General features: G+C 32.4%; 1 protein-coding gene, 1 long non-coding RNA gene and 1 pseudogene across 2 annotated transcripts in view; all 3 read right to left on the bottom strand.

Annotated features, from left to right (window-relative positions):
* LOC118202974 (inosine-5'-monophosphate dehydrogenase 2-like) overlaps positions 1-13,539 on the bottom strand; it is a 31,737-nt gene extending 18,198 nt beyond the window's left edge. Inside the window, exons 1-4 of the mRNA XM_085823961.1 lie at positions 13,401-13,539; positions 4,247-4,344; positions 3,275-3,349; positions 1,218-1,424 (exon numbers count right to left, since the gene is read on the bottom strand). Of these exons, the coding sequence (XP_085680087.1) occupies positions 1,218-1,424; positions 3,275-3,349; positions 4,247-4,288 (324 nt within the window). The 5' untranslated portion in view covers positions 4,289-4,344; positions 13,401-13,539. The remainder of the gene's footprint in view (positions 1-1,217; positions 1,425-3,274; positions 3,350-4,246; positions 4,345-13,400) is intronic.
* LOC146995461 (phosphoribosylformylglycinamidine synthase pseudogene) lies at positions 13,421-17,465 on the bottom strand (annotated as a pseudogene).
* LOC146995462 (uncharacterized) lies at positions 16,963-23,779 on the bottom strand. Its single transcript, XR_015043070.1, has 3 exons — positions 18,994-23,779; positions 18,767-18,900; positions 16,963-17,097 (listed from the first exon to the last, which is right to left on the bottom strand). It is a non-coding gene; the product is annotated as an uncharacterized LOC146995462 (long non-coding RNA).
* Positions 23,780-24,466: the final 687 nt, after the last annotated feature.

Here is a 24,466-nt window from a genome sequence, read left to right on the forward strand (position 1 = left end):
GAAATTTCAATTTGTTTCAGACAAAGACCACATTTCAGGATTGCCATCCATCAATATCCAGTCTTTGTAGTCAGCTTGATGAAGCCACAGTTTATTGAAAATGCACTTTCCAGGCATCTCGTTCCTATTGGCGTCGGAAGGGTTGTGGCCTTCCAGGTTGGAATTGCTCTGATTTTGGCAAATATTTTCAGAATCCCCCCCTTTTTTTTATATCAAGCACTTTCATCATCACTTTTGCCTCTTAAAGAACTTCCGGCTTCACGTTTTCGTCACAATCTGCCTAAATTTATGGATAACACCTGTTTTGAAAGATTGGGTGAATAGCCAATCAGACATCGATACTTTCGTTTGGGTAGCTAATTTTTTTTTTTTTTTTATCGTTTGCAACGCAAATCCGCCAACAGATTGGTTAAGAGCCGTGTAATTTTAATTCCATATTCATGAGAAATCGTAATTCACACTTAGAATGGCAATCATTAGAAATGATAAGAAATGTCAAATGAGAAAAATTAAGGACTGTTTATTCATTTTGGCCAAAATTAAGGACCAAAAATCATTTTTGAAAAAATTAAGGACTTTTAAGGACCGTACGAACCCTGCCAACGAGTCCGGATTAAAGACTTTTGACTGTATTATCATTATTACTACAAGCATTAATTTAGCATCATGGAAATTTTATATAAATAAAAGACATATTAATTCTACATCAAAGAAATGTTTAATTGATACAGAAACATGTTTATAAGCAACATCAAAGTTTACAGCAAAGTTATGGCTCTCAAAATGAATTTGAAGCAAACTAAAAAAATCATCTTGACAACAATCAATTTATTAATTTTTAATAATATAAATGAAAGTATATTTAGAAATTTAAAAAAAAAAAAAAAAAAAAAATCTACCAAATTAATGAACAGTCAATGACAGCATTATTGCAATTTGTATAATATGAAAATTAGAGTTATTAGAAAAACGTATCATTCTCATAACAAATTTGATGTCCTCTAGACTACCCTTATGAGCTAGAGATAAATATTCTGCAAATTCCTTTAAAATAAATATTAGCATGCCTGCTTCTTTTTTTCAGGGGAAAGGGGAGAAACACTGACTTTTGACAAGATTAGCATGCAAACATACAGGTAAAAAATAATCCTTGTGGTAAATAGTGTATTAAGAAATAACAATAACTTGTAAAAAAACTTCAGTCACAAAAAGCATACCTCTGAAAGTGGTTTGTCATACATGTCTTCTCTCATGAAGTCAATATCTCTAGATGTCACAATTTCAACTAAAACACCACCAATTTCACCATTTTCTGTAACTGGAACACCAGCAGAACCTTTGCTTGCTTTAACATTTATTAAATCCCTAAGCTTATGTCTCGGACTCAAAACAACAGGATCACGAATAAAACCATGCTTATATTTCTGAAAATAAAATATTCAGATTTCATGCATGATGGTGAAAATACTAGATAAATAAATAGATAGCAATCAAAATTTATTAATCAATATTTTCTGCTTGAGAATATACTTCATTCGAAAGTTATAACTACTTTTTATCATTTTATTAAAAATTTTAAAAAAGAATTTATAATTAGATTTACCTCTAAAAATTAAGATACCAAACATATATATTGAGGAACTACAGTACAGTAGTTAAAATATAATGTAGAATAGGTATATGAGACAAAAAATTTCTACAGGAAAAAGCCAGTCATCAATTTTTAATTATTCTCCATTTTAAGTATATTCCATCTATGTAAATGAAGAATACATCATGTTGAGTGGTTAATGCAAATAATCATATTGAATGGTTAATACAAATAATTTACACTAATTTATCATACACTGATAAATAAATTTAAATTATTATTCAGGAAAAAAAAATAAATATAAATTTTTAATGATGATTTAATTTTCTATATACTATAATCATTATTAGTACAACTCTGATATACGCCCTAATTTCACCAAATGTGGCGATATGTGTTCCGCGCTGGTTTTTGGCGCGATTTCGTGTTCTATGGCAACCCTGTTGACGTTGAACAATCTTTCACTGGAGCTCGTTGATTCGCATCTGCGTCTGAGAAGATGGGAGGGAAAGATAAAATGGTAAAAGTTGTTGAATTGAAGATCGGCAAAAAGAAATATCATTATGGCCATCCTGTTGAGGGGTAGTGGGTATTTGGAGGTGTGGAAAGAGGGTCTGGAAGATTATTTTTAATGGCTGTGCATGATAGAAGTAGGGATTTGTGATTTTATTTATTTGTGAATCATAGTATGAATTTTCTGGAGTATGTCTGGCTGTCATGTAAATACGATAGTGATTACGTGGCGGCATGTTAAAGGTGGTATGAAATTAATATTTCTGCTGCTCGAAAAAGCATTACTTTATGGTAAGTGCATTTTATTTTATTCTTGTTCTTATTTTGTAGAATGTCATGTTCACTGGTTGTTTAGTATGAATTTCTGTCATTATTGTTTTTGAAACAGAACGCTGTGTACAAGGTATTATTTGAAATTTATTGTTATGTTAATTTATTAAGGTGAGGTGTGCGTAGTTCATAGATTCGTTCCTTCCCTAAATTGTGCAATTCGTATATGTTTTTTTTTTTTTTTTCAAGTTTAAACAGGATGCTGTGTACATGGTATTCTTTGAAATTTATTGTTGTTATGTTAATTTATTAAAGCGAGGCGTGCGTAATTCGTAGCCTACATTGTGCCATTCGTAGATTTTTTTTTAAGTTAAAACATGTCGCTGTGTACATGAATTCTTGTCAAATATTTTTGGTCAGAAACTTTACATTTTTGCTATATAAATTTTTTGTTTTTGTTTCAGATTTTTAGCTTAAATCGTGTGTTCTAAACCTAGTTTTTGCATGTGCGAAAACCGCGTTTTTGGAGACATTTTAGGCTTAAAGTTCGAAATATAGAGAAAAAATTTAGGTAGTAATATGGCAGCATGAAGTTTCTCGCCAAAAATGTTTGGCGACTTGAAGGCGCATATCAGAATAGTTCCTCATTATTTATTTTATTATGCAAAAAAAATCGTAAGAAGTGTTTTAAACATAATTAGAAAAATAAAGTTTTTAACTTTTACAGTACTTTCAATAACACGCCTTTTGATAAACTAAAAAACTAACAATTATAAATAAATACGTAAATAATATTTTAAGAAAGCACACATTATTTTGCAATTTTAAGGAAATATTGCACTGGGAGGTTTCAAAAACTGAAGTTCTTTTATTCAGGGAAAATATTACATTAAAATTTACCTTAACTTTCATGACCTGACTTGCTTGAAATTCTAGTGTACAGTTATGATGAATAATACCAATACCACCTTGATGCTATAAAAAATACAACATTAAGCTATAAATAATACCTTAAATGTGTAATTAATATATGTAATATAATTATATTTATTAACAGATATAATTTTACCAAAACAGATAATATGAAATATCAGTTCAACATCACATTAATTTTATTAAAATGCAGAATCAATTGATATCTGCCATTTTTATGCATAAAAAGATAATCATACTATCCCACTGAAGGTTCAGTTCATAAGGTTCAGAATTATAAATTCAGAACATGAAATTAAAAACTGCAGTCTGAATACTACATTCAGTTTCCAATTTGATATCTAAAACAAACAATAAGTTATGGCACCGAACTAGTTCAGAATTAATCCTTAGCTGAGAATTCTTTTGGGGGGATGGGGGAGGGAGAAAGGAAGAATCATCCACATATGAGACATCAACAAATATTTTCTATAAATGAAGTATAGAGCAACAATTTTTATTCTACTTAACAATGTTTGAAAATCATTGTCCACTTCTTTTGTATTCAAAGCAGTAGGCGACTAGCAGGTAGATCCAAATTAAATAAATTCCTCTTAATTGAAATGTACTGATTGTCACTGCAAGCTGCATTTGTTGACTTCAAAGGTCAACGAACCTACGTAAGTATTTAGACGTAAATTTAAAAAAATTGTCACATCTGAGTTAGTTTAGTTTTATTTCATGTGAAATAAAAATAACCAAAAATTTGAAGAAGAAAATGTGACCATTAAAAGCTTTATTTTGGCATAACAGTGCTAATCTATTTGCTCCAGAAAGGTCTTCTGTGGAAGACTTTCTAAAGAACTAGCTTCTCTATCTCTCACACATACACAAAGAAAAAAAATATGACATCCACTTATTTTGCTTTAAAAAAAATCATTTCTGCTTACAAATACTTACAGCCATTGCAATAGCCATCTCTGATTTCGTGACAGTATCCATAGGAGAAGACGGTAATGGTGCAGACAGGTTTTTTTTGTTAGTGGAGATGTCAGATCCTATTCAAGTTGAAATAAAATTTAGATTTCAGAATTAAATTTAACAAAATTATAATTTAAAAAAAAAACAATAAAACAGTAGTTCAAGTAATAATTTAGAAATTGCTATTTCCTGCATAAAAACATTTGCAAATTAGCTTAGAAGGTAGTAAATATTTTGTAAATTTTACTAACTACATATAAATCTAAAAATACCTTAAAGAAAAAGATAAATAAAAATTGATAGATAGCTCAATACTTCCTGATTATCTACATCCCAGTTTTAATATTTGTTACAACTGCCATGTTTTTTGGTGCATTTTTTAATATACGCATGACAATAATTAACACAAGTATGTGTAACATACACATGTTTGACAATAAGCAAATTTACATGATTTATATTTAGTTATCATTTCACTGAACTGTCAAAATGTAAATATTGGCTACATAGATATTTGTTCTCTCTCCTTTCTTATTGCTTAGCAAATTATTTATGAATGTAACAGTATCTATATAGCCAAACAAATGTTTCTGCTAATTCACAGTCATTAATGAATATTGAAGAAATTTCAAGAGGTTGCAGATATAATCAGAAAGTATTGATTTTTTTTAATTTCGCTTACTTAGTTAAGTGCTGAATTTCTATCCTATTGTAAAATTTAAATTGTTCAGTAATAAATATTTCAATAATATTTTCATATGAAGAAATTCTGCAGTTATATAGATATTTATACTTTTTTTAAACATACATAACTATAAAATAATTATGTAAAATTTCAGATTTCAGAATTATTTCTAGTCAGTTCATCATCCCATATACTAAATGACAAAATCTCTAATTTGCCTTCAGATTAAATTAGTATACTTTTGATCTCATAATTTAAGCATTGGGTTAGCATATGATAGTACCTGCGTTCAATCTTTTGATGGTCTTTGAAGTGCTCTCTTATGTATTTATTAAACAGTTTAATAATATTAGTATGCACTTTTTTGGATGTATATAATCATTCAGTTTGTTAGTCAAGGTTTCGTTAAAGGTTTAATAAACATGAAATAGATAATAAAGCAAATTGGGCTTCTAGATGCCCATATTCGAATACAGGACTACGCTGTGCAAAATTTGATGTCTCTAGGTACCGTTGTTTCTTCACAGTGCAAGAAACATAACATACATTCATGTGGATTCGTCATTATTTAATTTCGGTTGATCTTTACAATATGGTAACTGGTAGTTTGGCGACATTTTGGAGGCGATAAAGGTTACTACCTCAGACTTTGGTAATAATGTGAGCAGTACTCAGTTCCGATTACGCATTATTTTGTGTGGGGGAAATGAGAGATCATGGGATATGTCATGTGATATTAATGGACGAATTACGGTTCTTTAATCGGAAAAGGGGGGAATTTGGACAAGTATCTGTGGATGTATATTATTTTGTATTAAGCTTCATTGTGTGTTGTGTGAAGTAGGGTTGAATAATTTTGGGATTGTATGGCGCTGTCTAAAGTGAATTGTAGATGTGATAAAGAGAATTTTTTTTTTATCAAATTCTATCAAATTCGGAAAAAAAAATCGTTCAGTAATTTTATTGAATCCATAATAAAAGTGTATCCACCATGTAAGGAAGATTCGGAAGAAGATTAGGTTAGTTAGACTTTGTTAAGAATGTGAGTAGTACTAATTCAGAAGTCAAACAACAAAATTCAGCGTTAATTTACAAGATTTTCACAGGACTAGTTTCGATGGTTTTACCGAACCATCATCTTCAGCTGCAAAACCGCAAATGAACAAGATAGGAAATAATGTTTAGATAAGATAAGAAAGCCTGGACAAGAATAAGCAAGTGGCGCCATCTGTTGGCGAAACCAGAACTAAAACATAATTTCTCTAAAAGCCGAAGGCAAATTTGGACTGGAATTAGGATCGTTAACTAGAACAGAAAGATTTTTATGAATGTGAAATGCCTCTAGGAAATCCAGTTCTCCAATGGAAGATGTTTTTTGAATAATTTTGGCAGCAGAAAAATTGAAAGTGTGATTTTCGGATCAACAATGTTGAGCAACAGAAGACTTCTGTGCTTCCTTTTTTCTAACATATGCCTCATGTTCTTTGACGCGAAATTTTAAGGCTCTCTTTGTTTGGCCAATGTAAATTAAACCGCACTGGCAAGGAATCCTATAAATACCCCAGGAATTCATATCCGGAATGGGGTCCTTGAGTATAGAAGTTGGAATTTTATTGATGGGAGAGTAAACAACCCGAAAGTTAAATTTCTGCAAAATATGTGCAACTTTATAGCTAATTGATGGAAAGAAGGGAATGACAACAGAATTTTTATAATTTCCTAAAATAAGAGCGTGGCTTTTAGTGTGTTGAGATGAGAATTTTTTAACTGCTTGATTAATAATGTTGGGTGAAAAGCCCCTGTCAATAGCTATTGCTTTTAAATAATTTAGTTCTTCATCAAGGGCTGGTTTGGAGGAGCAAACTTGAAGAGCACGGAAAACATAGGAATAAAATGAAGCTAACTTTTGTTTAGTCGGATGACATGATTTAAAGTGTGGTGGAAGGCAAACCGATGAAGGTTTACGGTAAACTGTAGTACTGAAGTTGGATGTGTTACTTGTGACCAGAATGTCGAGAAACGGAAGAGAATTGCAAGTCTCAAGTTCAAAAGTGAACTAAATAGCAGGATCAATAGAATTCATTGCTGAAAGAACTCTATTTAAATCATCTTTATTACCTTCAAACAGGGTAAAAGTATCGTCTACGTAGCGGAACCATGCCGGGAAGTTTAAAGTTTCAAACAATTTTGATTCATAATAATGCATGTAGATATCAGCCAGGATGGGACTGAGGGGGCTTCCCATGGCTAATCCCTCAGTTTGCTTGTAATATTTATTTTGGAAAACAAAATGTGTTTGTTTCAAACAGAGTTGAGTGAGAGAAATTAGCTCATCAATTTCGATGCAAGAGAAATGAAATTCGCGAAGTCTGGTTTCTAAACATCTTAATGCACCCTCCACTGGGACATTGGTGAATAATGATTTTACATCAAAAGAAACCATGAGTAAATTACGAGCAGAAATGTTTTTAACCTTTTTTACAAACTCTATTGAATTTTTTATGGTGTAAATGTTATTGTCTAATAGAGTGGAAAATCTAGAAACTAAATATTTAGCTAATGGATACGAGGCAGTACCTAAATTTGATACAATAGGGCGGAAAGGAATACCACTTTTATGAATTTTGGGAAGAGCATATAATCTGGCACAATTCGCAACAGATGGGATAAGCGAATGTTTTAAGTTGCTTGAAATGATTTGCGAAGATTTGATCGCAGTTTTTGTTTTGGATAAGTCCGAAGGTGAAGGATCTTTAGGGATCGGATTATATGGTCCTTCGTTTAAGAGTTTAGTGACACCATTGATGTAAGTGTTCTTATCCATGACGACTATCTGGCCACCTTTGTCGGCCTTTGAAATGACAATATCCGGGTTAGAATGAATCTCGCGCATTGTAGCTCTTTCTCTCGCAGTTAGATTTGGTTTCAAAGGTTTATTATTGAATTTCACATTATGAGCGATAAGATGCCTAATCATTTCTTTCTGTGAATCTGAAACTTTACTGAACTTGAAAGCTTTTTCGATAGGAGCCAAAATCTTTGGAATCGAGGGTTAACAGGTTTGTGAGAAGTTAAAATTATATTTTAGAATTCTCTCTTGTTCTTCTGAAAGACTAACATTAGAAATATTAACTATTGGCTTGATGTTTACAATGGGAAGATTTTTTGAACTACTTGAACTGGAAGACTGTAAAAGAAGTTTTTTGAATTTAACTGCAAGGGTGTTTTTATGACGGTTAACTGCATTCTCCGTTCTAGACCAAGACTTTTGTTCAAGGGCAGTGAATTTTGGATATGTTTTAGCGAGTTCCAGATGAAGCTTATAGAGTTCATGTTCAATTTTGGACAATTGTTGACGTGTATCCCTTATCACGGACCGAAGTAAGGCAAGTTTGCAATTTAACAGAATTCTTGAAACACGACTCGAAGGTTTTTGATTAGATTTGATTTGAATAAAATTGGGGATCAATTTTTTACATTTACATTTAAGTAAAAAGTCAAGATGATTCAGGAATTTTTGCCGTTTCAGGCGTAATTTAGTGAAACGATTAACGCATGAAGGCATGATAAACAATGCAGAAAATCAAACTAAATTAACTGAGCAATAATAAAGTACACACAAAATAGCAGAAAAATCCCTCACTGAAATGAATAGAAAACAAAATGTTTGTAAGCAAAATGCATGAAATCAGACAAGCAAAGCACAATACAAAGCAAAAATTCCTGAATCATCTTGACTTTTTACTTAAATGTAAATGTAAAAAATTGATCCCCAATTTTATTCAAATCAAATCTAATCAAAAACCTTCGAGTCGTGTTTCAAGAATTCTGTTAAATTGCAAACTTGCCTTACTTCGGTCCATCATAAGGGATACACGTCAACAATTGTCCAAAATTGAACATGAACTCTATAAGCTTCATCTGGAACTCCCTAATTCATATCCAAAATTCACTGCCCTTGAACAAAAGTCTTGGTCTAGAACGGAGAATGCAGTTAACCGTCATAAAAACACCCTTGCAGTTAAATTCGAAAAACTTCTTTTACAGTCTTCCAGTTCAAGTAGTTCAAAAAATCTTCCCATTGTAAACATCAAGCCAAGAGTTAATATTTCTAATGTTAGTCTTTCAGAAGAACAAGAGAGAATTCTAAAATATAATTTTAACTTCTCACAAACCTGTAAACCCTCGATTCCAAAGATTTTGGCTCCTATCGAAAAAGCTTTCAAGTTCAGTAAAGTTTCAGATTCACAGAAAGAAATGATTAGGCATCTTATCGCTCATAATGTGAAATTCAATAATAAACCTTTGAAACCAAATCTAACTGCGAGAGAAAGAGCTACAATGCGCGAGATTCATTCTAACCCGGATATTGTCATTTCAAAGGCCAACAAAGGTGGCCAGATAGTCGTCATGGATAAGAACACTTACATCGATGGTGTCACTAAACTCTTAAACGAAGGACCATATAATCCGATCCCTAAAGATCCTTCACCTTCGGACTTATCCAAAACAAAAACTGCGATCAAATCTTCGCAAATCATTTCAAGCAACTTAAAACATTCGCTTATCCCATCTGTTGCGAATTGTGCCAGATTATATGCTCTTCCCAAAATTCATAAAAGTGGTATTCCTTTCTGCCCTATTGTATCAAATTTAGGTACTGCCTCGTATCCATTAGCTAAATATTTAGTTTCTAGATTTTCCACTCTATTAGACAATAACATTTACACCATAAAAAATTCAATAGAGTTTGTAAAAAAGGTTAAAAACATTTCTGCTCGTAATTTACTCATGGTTTCTTTTGATGTAAAATCATTATTCACCAATGTCCCAGTGGAGGGTGCATTAAGATGTTTAGAAACCAGACTTCGCGAATTTCATTTCTCTTGCATCGAAATTGATGAGCTAATTTCTCTCACTCAACTCTGTTTGAAACAAACACATTTTGTTTTCCAAAATAAATATTACAAGCAAACTGAGGGATTAGTTATGGGAAGCCCCCTCAGTCCCATCCTGGCTGATATCTACATGCATTATTATGAATCAAAATTGTTTGAAACTTTAAACTTCCCGGCATGGTTCCGCTATGTAGACGATACTTTTACCCTGTTTGAAGGTAATAAAGATGATTTAAATAGAGTTCTTTCAACAATGAATTCTATTGATCCTGCTATTTAGTTCACTTTTGAACTTGAGACTTGCAATTCTCTTCCGTTTCTCGACATTCTGGTCACACGTAACACATCCAACTTCAGTACTACAGTTTACCGTAAACCTTCATCGGTTTGCCTTCCACCACACTTTAAATCATGTCATCCGACTAAACAAAAGTTAGCTTCATTTTATTCCTATGTTTTCCGCGCTCTTCAAGTTTGCTCCTCCAAACCAGCCCTTGATGAAGAACTAAATTATTTAAAAGCAATAGCTATTATTGACAGGGGCTTATAACCCAACATTATTAATCAAGCAGTTAAAAAATTCTCATCTCAACACACTAAAAGCCACACTCTTATTTTAGGAGATTATAAAAATTCTGTTGTCATTCCCTTCTTTCCATCAATTAGCTATAAAGTTGCACATATTTTGCAGAAATTTAACTTTCGGGTTGTTTACTCTCCCATCAATAAAATTCCAACTTCTATACTCAAGGACCCCATTCCGGATATGAATTCCTGGGGTATTTATAGGATTCCTTGCCAGTGCGGTTTAATTTACATTGGCCAAACTAAGAGAGCCTTAAAATTTCGCGTCAAAGAACATGAGGCATATGTTAAAAAAAAGGAAACACAGAAGTCTTCTGTTGCTCAACATTGTTGGTCCGAAAATCACACTTTCAATTTTTCTGCTGCCAAAATTATTCAAAAAACATCTTCCATTGGAGAACTGGATTTCCTAGAGGCATTTCACATTCATAAAAATCTTTCTGTTCTAGTTAACGATCTTAATTCCAATCCAAATTTGCCTTCGGCTTTTAGAGAAATTATGTTTTAGTTCTGGTTTTGCCAACAGATGGCGCCACTTGCTTATTCTTGTCCAGGCTTTCTTATCTTATCTAAACATTATTTCCTATCTTGTTCATTTGCGGTTTTGCAGCTGAAGATGATGGTTCGGTAAAACCATCGAAACTAGTCCTGTGAAAATCTTGTAAATCAACGCTGATTTTTGTTGTTTGACTTCTGAATTAGTATTTATTCGGTGTGTTATTGTGTCTTAATTAATGTGAGTAGTATTCAGTTCTGATTACGCATTATTTTGTGTGAGGGAAATGAGAGATCATGGGATATGTTATGTGATATTAATGGACAAATTACTGTTCTTTAATCGGGAAAAAATATGGCAATTTTGTATTTGGCTTTATTCTGTGTTGTGTGAAATAGTGTTTGTGAATTTTTGGATCCCATGGCCGTAACTAAAGTGAATTCGAAATGGGTATTTAGTGGTATTGAAAAGGATAGTAATAAATGTTTTTTAAGGTTGTGCGAGAGAGAAATAAAGATGTTTTATTATGTTATTTATTTTACCTGGTATCTTGCTTTGAAAGATAAGTATGATTTTAAAGATTCTGAAACAGAAGTAAGAAAAGTGTATCCGCCACGTAATCAAGATTTTGAAGAAGATTAGGTAAGTTAGTATTTTTAATTATTTGAGGATATTATTTTTATGCATTGTTGTAAGGAATTTGGTATTATTGGGAAAATTGTTATTAGCAATGATTTAGTTTAAAGTAATTAGGATTGTAAGGTAATTTTTATTAATTTAATGTATGTGCTCATTTATATTTTAAGTAGTGTTTTTGAATTTAATTATATTTTAATGAAATGATAGTTATTTTGTGAATTTTATGTTTGTAGGAATTTGGTATACGTTTAAGTTGAAATAAACGTGCATGGAAATAATTTAAATATTTGATATTAAGTATTTGTAATGCTTGAGGTATGAATTCGTTGGTGACGTGTATAATGTAATAGATGATTTAGAGGTAAAAGTTTTTGGATATTTTATTTATTTTATATGTGGAAATGTTCATATTTGTAAAGGGTAAATACTTTTTCGCGATCAGGTAATTTCATATATGTTCTTTTTACCGGGTTTAAAGATTGAGAAAATTGTCATGTATTTTCGTGAAATTTTTGTGATTTATGAGAAAAAAGCAGTGTACATGGATATAGTGAAGAGTGTGCGCAATGCCATTTTTGTGCAATTCTGGGACGTTTTTTTAAGTAAAAATAAGTCGGCATGTACATGGTTTATGTGTATGTGTTATTTTGAAAAATGCGTAAGGAGAATGGTATTGTGCAGTTTTTCCTAATTTTGCAGTGAATATTTGTCATGATTAAGCAGTTTTGTTTGATAAAATTTCTAGCATAAGTGTAATTCAGCTAGTAGATTGTTGAAAGAAGTGTTCAGGAGCTAAAAAGAAAAGAAACATGTCTTTACTTTGTGAAGACAAAATGGCGGCGGGGGAAAAAATAGAGGGTTGCTGTAGGAGAGTTGGTCGTCAAATTTTCGCCAAAAAATCGCCAAGTTACCATAATGTAAAGATTAGCCTTAATTTCTTTAAATATAATGCAGGGCTTTAATATTTGGTGGCAACAGCTTGAAAAGTGAAAAGCCGTTTATAGTAACGCAAAATGTTAAAAACAATTGAACATACATTATGATATAAATATCACAGTAGTCTAAACATGGTATTATTTCAGCAATTATACTTTCCAATCTTTTGAATGAAATGTTTAAAATGTATGCAATCTGATTATGTTAATAAATAAAGCTTCATGACATAAAATTTTTTCTGTAACCCAAAAGCCAATAAATGCATTTTGCAATTTACATTTAATTTCCAATTTATTATGAATACAGATCAATCTCAGAAGTTTTTTATTATCACAGTCTAAATTATTTGCATCCAAACTACTCAATTGCACTTGTCATTGGAAACTTAAACAGATAAGTTATAACAGCGACTTCAATAGAATCTGGTTTTGTTTCCAGTTGAAAAATAACACCTCATGGGAGGAAAATTCTCATTAGGAATAAAAACCAATGAGCTTCACCATGATGCTCAGCTACTGTGATAAAATAATAAAATATATACTTTTTTTAGTTATCATTCATACAAACGTTTTGACATTTTTAAATACTGTGATAAAATAAATCGCTATTCCACAATTTGTTAACAAATATTCCTAAAAACAATAAAATAATTTACAACATATGATTAATTGATATTTTAACTAAAGAATCATTAATTCCATTACCACCAAATAAGTTATTCAAAATAAAGGACGTGATTTATTCACAAAATAACAAATTTTCCACTAGTAAAATAACTCATTATAGTGCTAGTAATCATTTCAAATATCACATTTAATATGTCATAAAGATTTGATATACTAGAATATTACACACATATATATATGTTGAACTCAATAAAGTTTTATGACTTACATAAGTTCTCCACATGTGTTTCATCTGTTATGAACATACCAGTCATACGCATTGGTAAACATTTTTAACCATGGTGAAACAGTCATGGTTGATTTCAAATGTTCTGGCATCCATGCTCACTGCCATGGTAAAACACAGCGTTCTGGATGAGGCATCATGGCAAGATGCCTTCCGTCAACTGAACATATGGAAGTTATCTCTCCAACACTGACATTTGGATTAAATGGTAGTCAGTAATTGGTGACCCAGTGTCATCAACATATAAAAGTGGAGTTAAATTTTGTGACTGAACTTCCTGTAAAATTTGTGAATTTTTAAATTCAAATCGTCCTTCTCCATGAGCAAACCACACACTTAAAATAGAATTTTCCATGCCTTTGAGCATGATAGATGGAGATTCAATAATTTTTACAGTCACAAAACGGAACTCAAATCGGCTTCTGACAGATTTCGACTGAGAGAAACTCCTTGACATTGATCATCTTGCTCATTTTTATATGGAGCAATCCAGCCAAGAAGACCCACGAGTTGACGTCCATTGCAAACACCAAGACTAAATGTGTCATGTCAATTTCTAAATGCTAAAAACTGAGCTTCCAATTTATGATGGAAAAGAAAACCTGCAGCCCAACCTCCAGCTGAACCAAGTACATCAGCATAACTAAATCCGCCAGGAAAAATAACACCCTGAAATTTAGATAATGATACTCCTTTTGTTAACAAATCAGTCAAACATCCTGCAGTACTTCAAAACCTGCCATCAACAGAGAAGCTATCATTTCCCTATCTCCATTTATGCCTTCTTGAATAACAGCAACACGTGGACCCGATCGAAATGTAGCATGAAGTTTAATTGAAGACATATCAAATAATATGCAATACTCAGGTCTGGTACGTTTTGATAATCCTTGTTTTTCTTGCATCACACATTCACAGTTTGCTTGCCTTAACTCCAGCTGGAAACTTGTTTCATCCCAGATATCCCTCAAAACTACCACTGGCATATCAAGAACAACTTCTTCATTCAGCTGTATTATTATTCTAGCACTCATTCCATGTCCCCAACTATATCCAATATTTTGAGAAGACACATCTAAGTTCTCAAAAGTTTTAAGGACATAACTTAAATTTGATTCTTTAACTTCAAGTACCCATCCAACTTCTTCATTAAACATTGAGGGCAACAAACTTCTATTACTTTTCAGATTAATATTTACACCACAATTTCCTGCAAAAGCCTTTTCCAAAATACCAACAATAAAACCACCATCACTAATATAATGACCAGCAGTTATTTTGTTTTTACTTAACAGTACTCGTATTGCATTAAATGAATCTCGTAAAGCTAAAGGATTATCCAAGTCTGGTGTATCAGCACCAAGTTGATTCAAGCACTGAGCTAAAGCAGTTCCTCCAAGACTACACTTCCCACTGGACATATCCACATATATTAGAGTTCCTTTTTCATCTGGACATTTCAAGTCAGGTGTCACAGTTAGCGTGATATCTGTACATGGAGCATATGCTGATATTACTAATGTGCCATCACCAACCTTTGCTGTCATGCTTAAAGAATCCTTGCCACCATCTATAGCAACACCAATTTTGGACATAATAGAACACATAGCTTTACAAACATCATATAAAGCAGCACCTTCTGCAGGTAATGTAGCTCTCAACATCGAATTTCCACTGCATTTGATATCCTGAAGAGACGTTATTTTAGCAAAAACTATGTTTGCTAAAGCTTCAGCTACAGATATTCTTGATCCAGCTGATAGATTAAGAAGACCTTTGATAGGATGTTCCCCAATAGATGTAGCACTGCCAACAGTATCAGAATATGAAACAGCAACTACAGCAAGAGGTGTATGTAATGGTCCAACACACTGCGGCTGAGCAATTAACCATATAACATTTCGATCAACTTTATTGGTAAGATATCTTTTACTACCCACAGAAGGAAGGCGTAATACATAATCAAGTGCCAACTGCAAATTTAAATCTGAAGGCAATTCTAAAGGCTTTAAAATTTTAGTCTGTCGATTCAAATTGAATGGTTTTAGAGGTACAGATCCAAGAACACATGATAATTTTAAATCAACAGGATGTCGAGAGGCTTCTTTATTCCTTTTTTTCTATATGTACAATATCACCAGTTCCAGTCACTTCTCCTACAAAACACACAGGACACTTTCCCTATCTCCAATGCTCTAAAGTACAGATTTGTCTTTTGGATTAATTAGTATAGCATTACTTTCTTGATACTCAGCACCCCAGAGTTCAAGAACATTGATAGGTGGATCTCCTAACTGAAATTCCTCAGCATAAATAACAGCTCCAGAACCTTCAACAATTTCTTTAAGAACATTACCATTACCACCAGCACCCTGATCATGAATGCTACATATGATATTACTTTCACCGCGCTCAATACAAGCTCTTACTACTCGGTTCATTTTTTGTTCCATTTCTGGATCACCTCTTTGAACAGCACCAAAATCAAGCTCTTCATTTTAATCACCCTGAACATGAACTGAAGATGCTGCACACCCACCCAAACCAATTCTATAAACAGGTCCTCCTATTTTCACAAGCACTCCTAGTTCTGGTTCCTTCTTCTTAAATTAATTTATCATTAATGATACCCAATTCCACCAAAAACATAATTGGTTTTATCCATTCTCTCCTTTCACCATTTAGCATCTTCAAGCCAAATGATCTTGCAAAACCTGATATAATTGGTTCACTAAATTTATTTCCATAATCTGAAGCACCATTACTAGCCTCTACAGCAATATTGACAGGCAAAGCAAAATTTAATAGATAATCAAATGTTTTATCTTCCCAAGGTAAATCGTACCCAGGAATTTTCAAGTTTCCGAAGCTATATCCTGCAGTTCCAGCTATTACATGCGAGCCCCGACCAGCAGCCTGGACATCTCGTGTACGACCTCCAGTTCCTGCACCACTAAAAGTTGCAACCCCTGTAGGAAAATTGTGTGTTTCAGCAGTAAATATAATATGCCGCATACCTGATTTAGTTTTGAAGTAACTTGGCTGATCAGAATCCACAGATGAAAATACATTAACATTAAAACCTTGAATTCCACTACTGTTATCAGAATATTTTATCATATTATTTTGATGTGAATGCTCTTGAGTCTTTATGATCATTTCAAAAAAGTTCTCTTTCATTGGCACTCCATTTATAATTAGATTTCTCTTAAAAAACCAATGTCTACTGTGTTCACTGCTTGACTGAGCTAGATCAAAACATTCAACTGTAGTAGAATTTTTTTTTAAAGTTCATTACGGAATAACTGAGTGTAGAAGTTTAAATCCCAATCATCCATTGTTAAACCACATTTATGACTAATTTCTTCTAAAGCTTGTCTTCCATAACCTAGTATATCCACTTCACCCCATTGTTCTGGAAAGACATCTATTTCAAAACTATGAATTGGAGTATCATAAACACATTCCGACATTCTGTTATGCATACACTTAGCAATATTTGTACTGATATCCAGGTCATATTCTTCACTGAAGTAAAGTAAGTATCTCACGGATCGCTCAATCCTTGAAACGGGTACATTAATCGACTTACACATAGATACAGCATTTGTGCAAAAATTCAATGTAGGCCCAATTTCCAGCACAGATGGCTACAAAGGGAAGCGTTATAAATTCTCCTCTGGAAAGAAAAAGAATAATATGTCATAAAACATCATACGTGAATGAATTCAGTCAAATATCAAACTTACATAAATTAAACATGAGAGATATAACTATCAACATGCATTTAATATAATATTGCTAATTAAAAGTCGATAAGTATCGTACATTGCTTTTTATTCAGATCATGATTCATGGGAGAAAGTAGAAAATGTTCTATCCTTTTGATTCAAAATTGCAAATCTTGATCCATTTTCCGAAAAACTTGAATTCAAGTTCTTGGGCTTCTAGATGCCCATATTCGAATACAGGACTATGCTTTGCAAAATTTGATGTCTCTAGATACAGTTGTTTCTTCACAGTGCACGAAACATAACATACATTCATGTGGATTCTTCATTATTTAATTTCTTCAAATAAAATGCAGGGCTCTAATATTTGATGGCAACATCTTGAAAAGTGAAATGCCATTTATAATGAACATACACAAAATGTTGAAAAGAAATTAATAACCAACGTGGGCAAATTACCCCTTTGGGCTAACAGATCGACGACGAAATCGCAAAAGTTTAAAAACTGGAATAAATGGCATATGATTAGAATTCCTGATGTAGTGTGAACTGTTGGCATAATTCTTCATACTTTTTTCAATGTTTTCTTAGTTCATCATACCAATATTGAATTACTTTAGGAATAATTATTATTAGTTATTTTAATATTTATGCTCATATTAGTTATTTTAGGAATAATTATTATTAGTTATTTTAGTAATAATTATGCTCATCATGTCAGACTGAAAAGAAAGCAGAAATATGCGATCAAATAAAGCACATAATATTGATTTAATGGTGTCTGCACCCATGTCTTATTGGATGCGTGTAGCATGGAAGAAAACTGTTGTTGATTGGAATGGCTGAATACCTTGATTCTTCGAAGGTCCAGCGGACAAACAGATTTTGCGAAGTGTTTTTTAACGATTAAGTGTAAACCAGATTATAAACTTAACTCATATTTTGACTGGCCATGGTAATTTTGGAATTTACTTTTTTCGTTTCAATACTGTTATTAGTGGAGAGTATGCTTGTGGCGATGCCGTGGAAGATAAGGGACATATTTTATTGCATTGTCAGCTGCATGCGAGTGCAGAAGTGCATTTAAAGTTATCTTAGGGCAACTCTTTATTTGCTGGCCTCCTGACTTCTATGACCTTTCTCGGAACTTCGAAGCCTTTGCAGTCTTGCACGCGTTTTTTTGAACTTTTAGTGTTATTTATATGATTGGATTTTAATCTTTTATGTGTCATTTTATTATTTTGCATATTGTCTATGTATGACGTGATATATTGACATATTGTACAGTTGACGTATCATTTTCTCTTTGTGTCTGTATTATGTATTATTTCATTTTATTGTATTATTATTAATTTGGTTTATTTTTTATAAGGGTACAAGCATAGTTTAATTATTCAATGTATATTTTAGTTTTATTTTAATAGTATTTATATTTTTTATCTTTCCTTTCCCCAGTCCTAGATATTATGTGTTTATTGTTGAATTGCATCTCCTTATATTATGAGTTATTTACTTACATCTGTAAGTCTTGTGGAACACGAAGAGTTTTGTTAATTAAAAAAAATAATAAATAAAGCGTGTGTGGAGAGAAAAAATTTACATGGTATGATATATTACCTGATTTGCCGCAATTCTTCTTTGGGTGCTAACGCATACCCACCAAAATCTAAGATCTTTACAAGTAGAGTGATAAATGTCTTTGATCACCATTCTATACCATCTATCTTGAATTTTGGAAATGCAGATGTAGCCTGGAATTTCAACAGAATAAAAAGTTAAGGGAAAAATTCATATGTTCGATTTAATGCTGTATAAATTAAAAAAAAAGCAGCATAAAAACAAACCTCTTTGCAACAATGGACAGGGCGGTGCATCCTATCGGCTGTACCAATCATCCATTTCCAATCTCGGTTGAGGTAGTGACTGGCATACTTCGGCTCCAATGGGAAGTAAGAAAATGTGCCCAGCATTTAATGAACACGATAGTCTTCAGTCAAGATGCCGGGATATAAATGAAGCTCGGAAAAGAATATTAATGATATAAATAAAAAAACTGAATACATAAATGAAAAATATTAACATACATTTAAAAAGTTACATTTTGAACATATAGTAAATATTCTGCATGGACATTTCAATGCAAATAACTAATTTAAAAAAAAAATCACGAAAATGAAACTGTTAGGTTTTTGCGTCCATCATCAAAATGCTTATACAGTCAAAAGTCATTAATTCGAACACCCATAATCCGGAACGATCTATAATCTGGACCTCAAAGCTAAAAACTTTCTGCGCATGCTCCGCGTTGGCACATGCGCACAGGCGTTTTACGCGTGCGCGTAAGACCTTCACTACTACGCATATGCGTGTGCGCAAGTGCAGAACACGTTTTCGCCTGCGCGTTTAATGTATAACAGACGGTGTAAGCTAAAATTATGTAATTATCTATTTCAGTTAATGTTAATGATTGCGTTGTTCATTAATCTTCGAATTGGATCCCGCTTATTATTTTTTGCAGACTGTAAGAGCAATTTTATAAAATTAAACTTGAACTTTCGATTATGTCAAACAGAATTTCCGATGCTGGAACTTCCAAAGGATCTGCAAAACAAAAGTATGTTTCGATGTCCAACAAACAAAAAGTGGAATTGCTGCAAAAAATGGATAAAGACATGAAGAAGGTGACAGAGAGGTAAGTGAAAACGAAAAAATTTCGATTGACAAGTTAGTCGGTATTCTCGGCACAGCAATTAAGAAATTATGTCTGTTTATAGAATTAAAGAGAAAGTATTATCACATAAAACGAAGCAACTTAAACAACTTACATTGAAAGAAATGTTTAATAAAGTAAACAAATAAATATTAAGCTTTTCTTTTTTTGTAAATTTTGATACCCTTTAGATCATAATTGCTCTTTTTTCATAAATTATGGTTTCATATTTTTAATTTTGTAATTTCTGCATGCCATCTAACGAGATTTAAACTGATGATCTATAATCCGGAATCGACGAAGTCCCGACGAGTCCGGATTAACGACTTTTGACTGTATTTGCAGTTGCAACAATTGTCTCTAATACATATTCTGTACTCGCCGCTGATTAAAACCACTTCTGTTCTGAAATTGGAGGCGGAACTGAGCTAAATCGCACGGTCACCTGTAACAAAGACAATGTAATGTTAAGAAGGAAAACTTCTCAACAGGTGTGGCTTCAACCAACACCTTGTTAAACAGGAATGGAAATGTATACACTGACACTTTAGGGCCATCATTAAAATATCCTTGGCATAATGACACACAACACTTTAAAGGCATAATAAGAAACGAAAAAAATAGCAAGGTTAAATTAAGCAGCCGTTCAGCCTACTAAAACAACGCTTTGGTTCATTAACACATCCTCTCACGATTTTCCTAACTTGCTCGTGCCATCTGGATGGCCTTGGACCAAAGGGGTTATCTTTCACATCCCATCCAGATAGCCAACAGTTTGTGACACCACTAAACTAGGAGACTTTTGTTTGCAAGAGTGTCCTTTTTCCCTAGAGTAGAAAATTCTTTCTTACATTTTTATCTTTCTTAACATACCTTAAAGCTGCGTTCAGACGTGGGGGTAATGCGCATAGAGGTATAGTCATAAGGGCATAAAACACGAGACGGGGGTCTAAACTGTGGCCAATGAGAGAAGCTAAATTTGCGCATGCGTGGATGTGTCTACACCTTTCGCGCGCTGTTTTCTAGCTCAATTGATTTCTCGCGCTCGCTCTGCTCATTTTTGTTATTTTGTGTCATGGCTTTTTCAGCTCAACACAGTTTTAATGGTTCAACATAATGCTCTTTTATCTGCCCTTCTTATAAGCCAAGAGGCAACGGAAGAAGGTAAAAAAAGAAAAATAATGAAATGGTCTAGAGATATTTTTTTGAAAGACCTGCAAAGCAGTATGGAATATATTTCTGCATTGTACTGTAGTACTCTCTATACTATAAACATGCACATCCATATTTATATACTATATAAAACATTCTTCAATTTTTATATATAATTTCTCTTAGAAGAAAAATGATATTCTAAATATGCCTAATTAAAAAAAAAATCTTGAGGATAACTAACAGATAGCCTGTATATAATATTTTCCCATTTTGCAGGTGTGAAAGCAGTTAAGCTAAAAACAGTACTTACCATACATTATTATTATTATTATTTTAATTTTCAATCAAAAGGAACATGTTTCTGTGACAGTGAAACACGTGTGCTTAGCACTCCTTATTTACTGTCCCTGTTGATCAATATAGTAATTTGCTGCACTACCAGTATCAATTATCACTAGTACTAGTATCCCACAACTGGTCACAATGACCAGCAACCACAACTAGTACAATACTAGGAAATGTTAACCCAACAATGTATTTTATGCTCAATCATTAAATACATTTTGCTGTCTTGCCAGCTGTTTGTATACATCTATTTTTAATAATTTGCATGTATAAGCCGCACACCTGAATTTAATTTCAACATATGCTGTCATTTCTATTTACGACCAAATCTCAAAAGTAATTTCACGTTGATAAATTTTAGGTACCTAAGCCTTCAAATACATCAAAATTATAAACATTAATACCTTATCTAGGAATTTCTACCAGAGAAATAGCATAAATTTAATGATCAAAACTCCATTCAAATGATAGTAATAAAGAGTGGATAATAATAACAAATACTATTCATTAAATTATAGTCCATGTTATAAATTATGTGTGCTATTTAGTTTCATTTAAAGTAAATTCCTTTCATGGAGAACGTAATTAAAAAACAGAACAGAACTTCAACAGGAGACAAAACTGTCTAGACTGTTGTTTTAAGGATATTTCACTACTGGAATTCTTAAGAGCATTTTCTCAGAAGATTACTATTCTATTATTACTTATACAAAGCTTACACCCTTGAATTGACTATTGTGACTATTCTTAAATAAGTGAAAATAATTTTTTCTTTTTTTTCAAGTAATATTTTTACTGTTAAAAAATATTAGTTATATTTGTTAGAACTATCGCAGTGTCTTATAACTGACAAAAAAAACGAAGATCTGGAATTGATGGACATTAAAGAGCCACAACCTGGTACATCGAACTCGGTACCACGGACTCCATGATATAAAATTGATCTGCCTGGACGTCTTTCGCTAGACATAAAAAAGCACAAATTAATTCGGATAGAAAATAAAGGCAAAAACCTATATGCGCAACGAAACTGTGCAGTTTGTGCAGCACATAAAAAAAGAAAGTTGACTTGCTTCAAATGCGAGTTTTGCAATGCACCTCTTCACCATGGCGAGTGTTATCAACATTATCACACTCATAAAAAATACTAGATTCTTCTCATAAATATGTACTTAAAACATTTTTTTATTAGTGTTTAGTTCTTTTTTAATATTTCTTGTAGTTTTAATAAACTTTTTTAAGTCTAAATTTTTTTATGATTACACAAAATATCACCCGCTGTAGGATGAAAAATGAGGCGGGACGGTCACCGCATTACCTTGCATACTTTCATCAAGATCCCCTGCCTTTAATGTATTAACACTAGTTCAAACTTATTTATTTGCTTCAACATATACCCTGTGTGCTAGTGCTAATATTGATGATAGTTACCCTCCTTTTGTAAACTGGCATCATCTGCAAATGGCAGAGAAAAAGATTTATTTTATAAAGAACACTACGGTAATCAGTCCCTTTTTTGATTTTTTCCCTAACATTAATAAGTTAGTGTTCATGGCAGTTCCACTACTGATGGATAAAATTTCGATCCTCTTCTGTTCTTTGCCAATCAGGCAAAAACTAGTTCTGACCTGAGAAGACCATGTAATAATGCCATTTACGGTGAGCAAAACTGCAAAATTCACTGCTACTGCCAACTCCCTTTTGTTAAGTGACATTATTTATCAAATGCAGAGAGGACAATCCATTCTGTAGAGAATGCCATTATAGCAGTTGGCATCTAAAGATTGCATGACTAGTAAGTTGGTGTTCATAGCTGCTTTGTTAGCAGAAAGGACAGAATGCATTGTCATAGGTGATTGTTTGCCCAATTCAGCAAATGCTAAATATGGTACAAGCACTAAAAAATACTGATATTGATGTCATGCATCACAAGCAGAGCCACCATACTATTCACTGCCACAGCTTTAGTTCCTATTTTAAGCAATGAATTTATTTTTCTAAGCCTGTAGTGTTTCTAAGCTTGTAGCATCTCAATCAATCATTGCAAATGTGCTAATTCTCATGCAATTAAACTACACATCACAAAAAGAAAATCGTGGAAAATAATATTGCTAAATGCTGATAAAAGATTTGAAGTCTACATCACTGTGACAGCCATGATGTATTTACAGCTGCCACAAGGAATATAACAGATTTTGCTAAAAATTAGATATCAAACAAAACAAGCTGAAACAGTCTTCAAAAATAAGATTTTTTCTATTATAAACTATCAGTATTTGATACAATGAATCAAAAGTAAAAAAAAATATGAGAGTAATTCAACATATTTTCAGAATAGATGGATTAAAAATTTGCATATAATGGATTTATGCTAATAATAAATAACAAAAATAATAATAATAAATAACTAAAAATGAGTTTTATTTTTTATACTTACCATTCCCACCAATGACTTGTATATGAGGATATGTTTTCTTTATAAATTTGATTAGTTCAATCTGATATATGGAGTACCCTTGAGATGATTCCTAAGGAAAAAGTCAATTCATAACTCAAAATCAAACAATAAAAGAACGATCAACAATTATCTCCTTATATATCAAAGAAAACTTTGCTTTCAGTCCAGAGTGGAATTTTCAGCCTTTTTTTTTTTTTTTTTTTTTAAATTTCTTTATTACCTCAAACTTATATTTATAAACGTAAGACTGATCCTCATAACCACATAAAATTACTATCCATATATTTCGGAAACTGTCCTTAAACTGAAAATGACACATCTATTTGTTTCTGCAAGGCTAAATAATGTAGCTTAATAAAAGGCCTACCCTTTTAACTTTTTAATAATATACCTTTATATTAAAATAGTTCAATAGACAGACATATCATGTTATATATTTGCAACATCTGAATCTGGCTCTCAGGAGGCATTAGCACATTCTCTGTGGGAGAAATATATGAAGTGACATCATTCTAGACTATGCAATAGTATAATTCATTTTGAACTGCAACTCAACAGTTACAAAAATACTAGAGTTACACGACCATATCAGTCAAAAATTCTTAATATGAAAAAGAATAGCTATTTTGTCTACCACCATCTTAGACAG

Source organism: Stegodyphus dumicola, chromosome 9 (genome assembly GCF_044657685.1).
Source record: "Stegodyphus dumicola isolate Sdum_Otavi_A_Nest chromosome 9, ASM4465768v1".
NCBI classification, from domain to species: Eukaryota; Metazoa; Arthropoda; class Arachnida; order Araneae; family Eresidae; genus Stegodyphus; species Stegodyphus dumicola.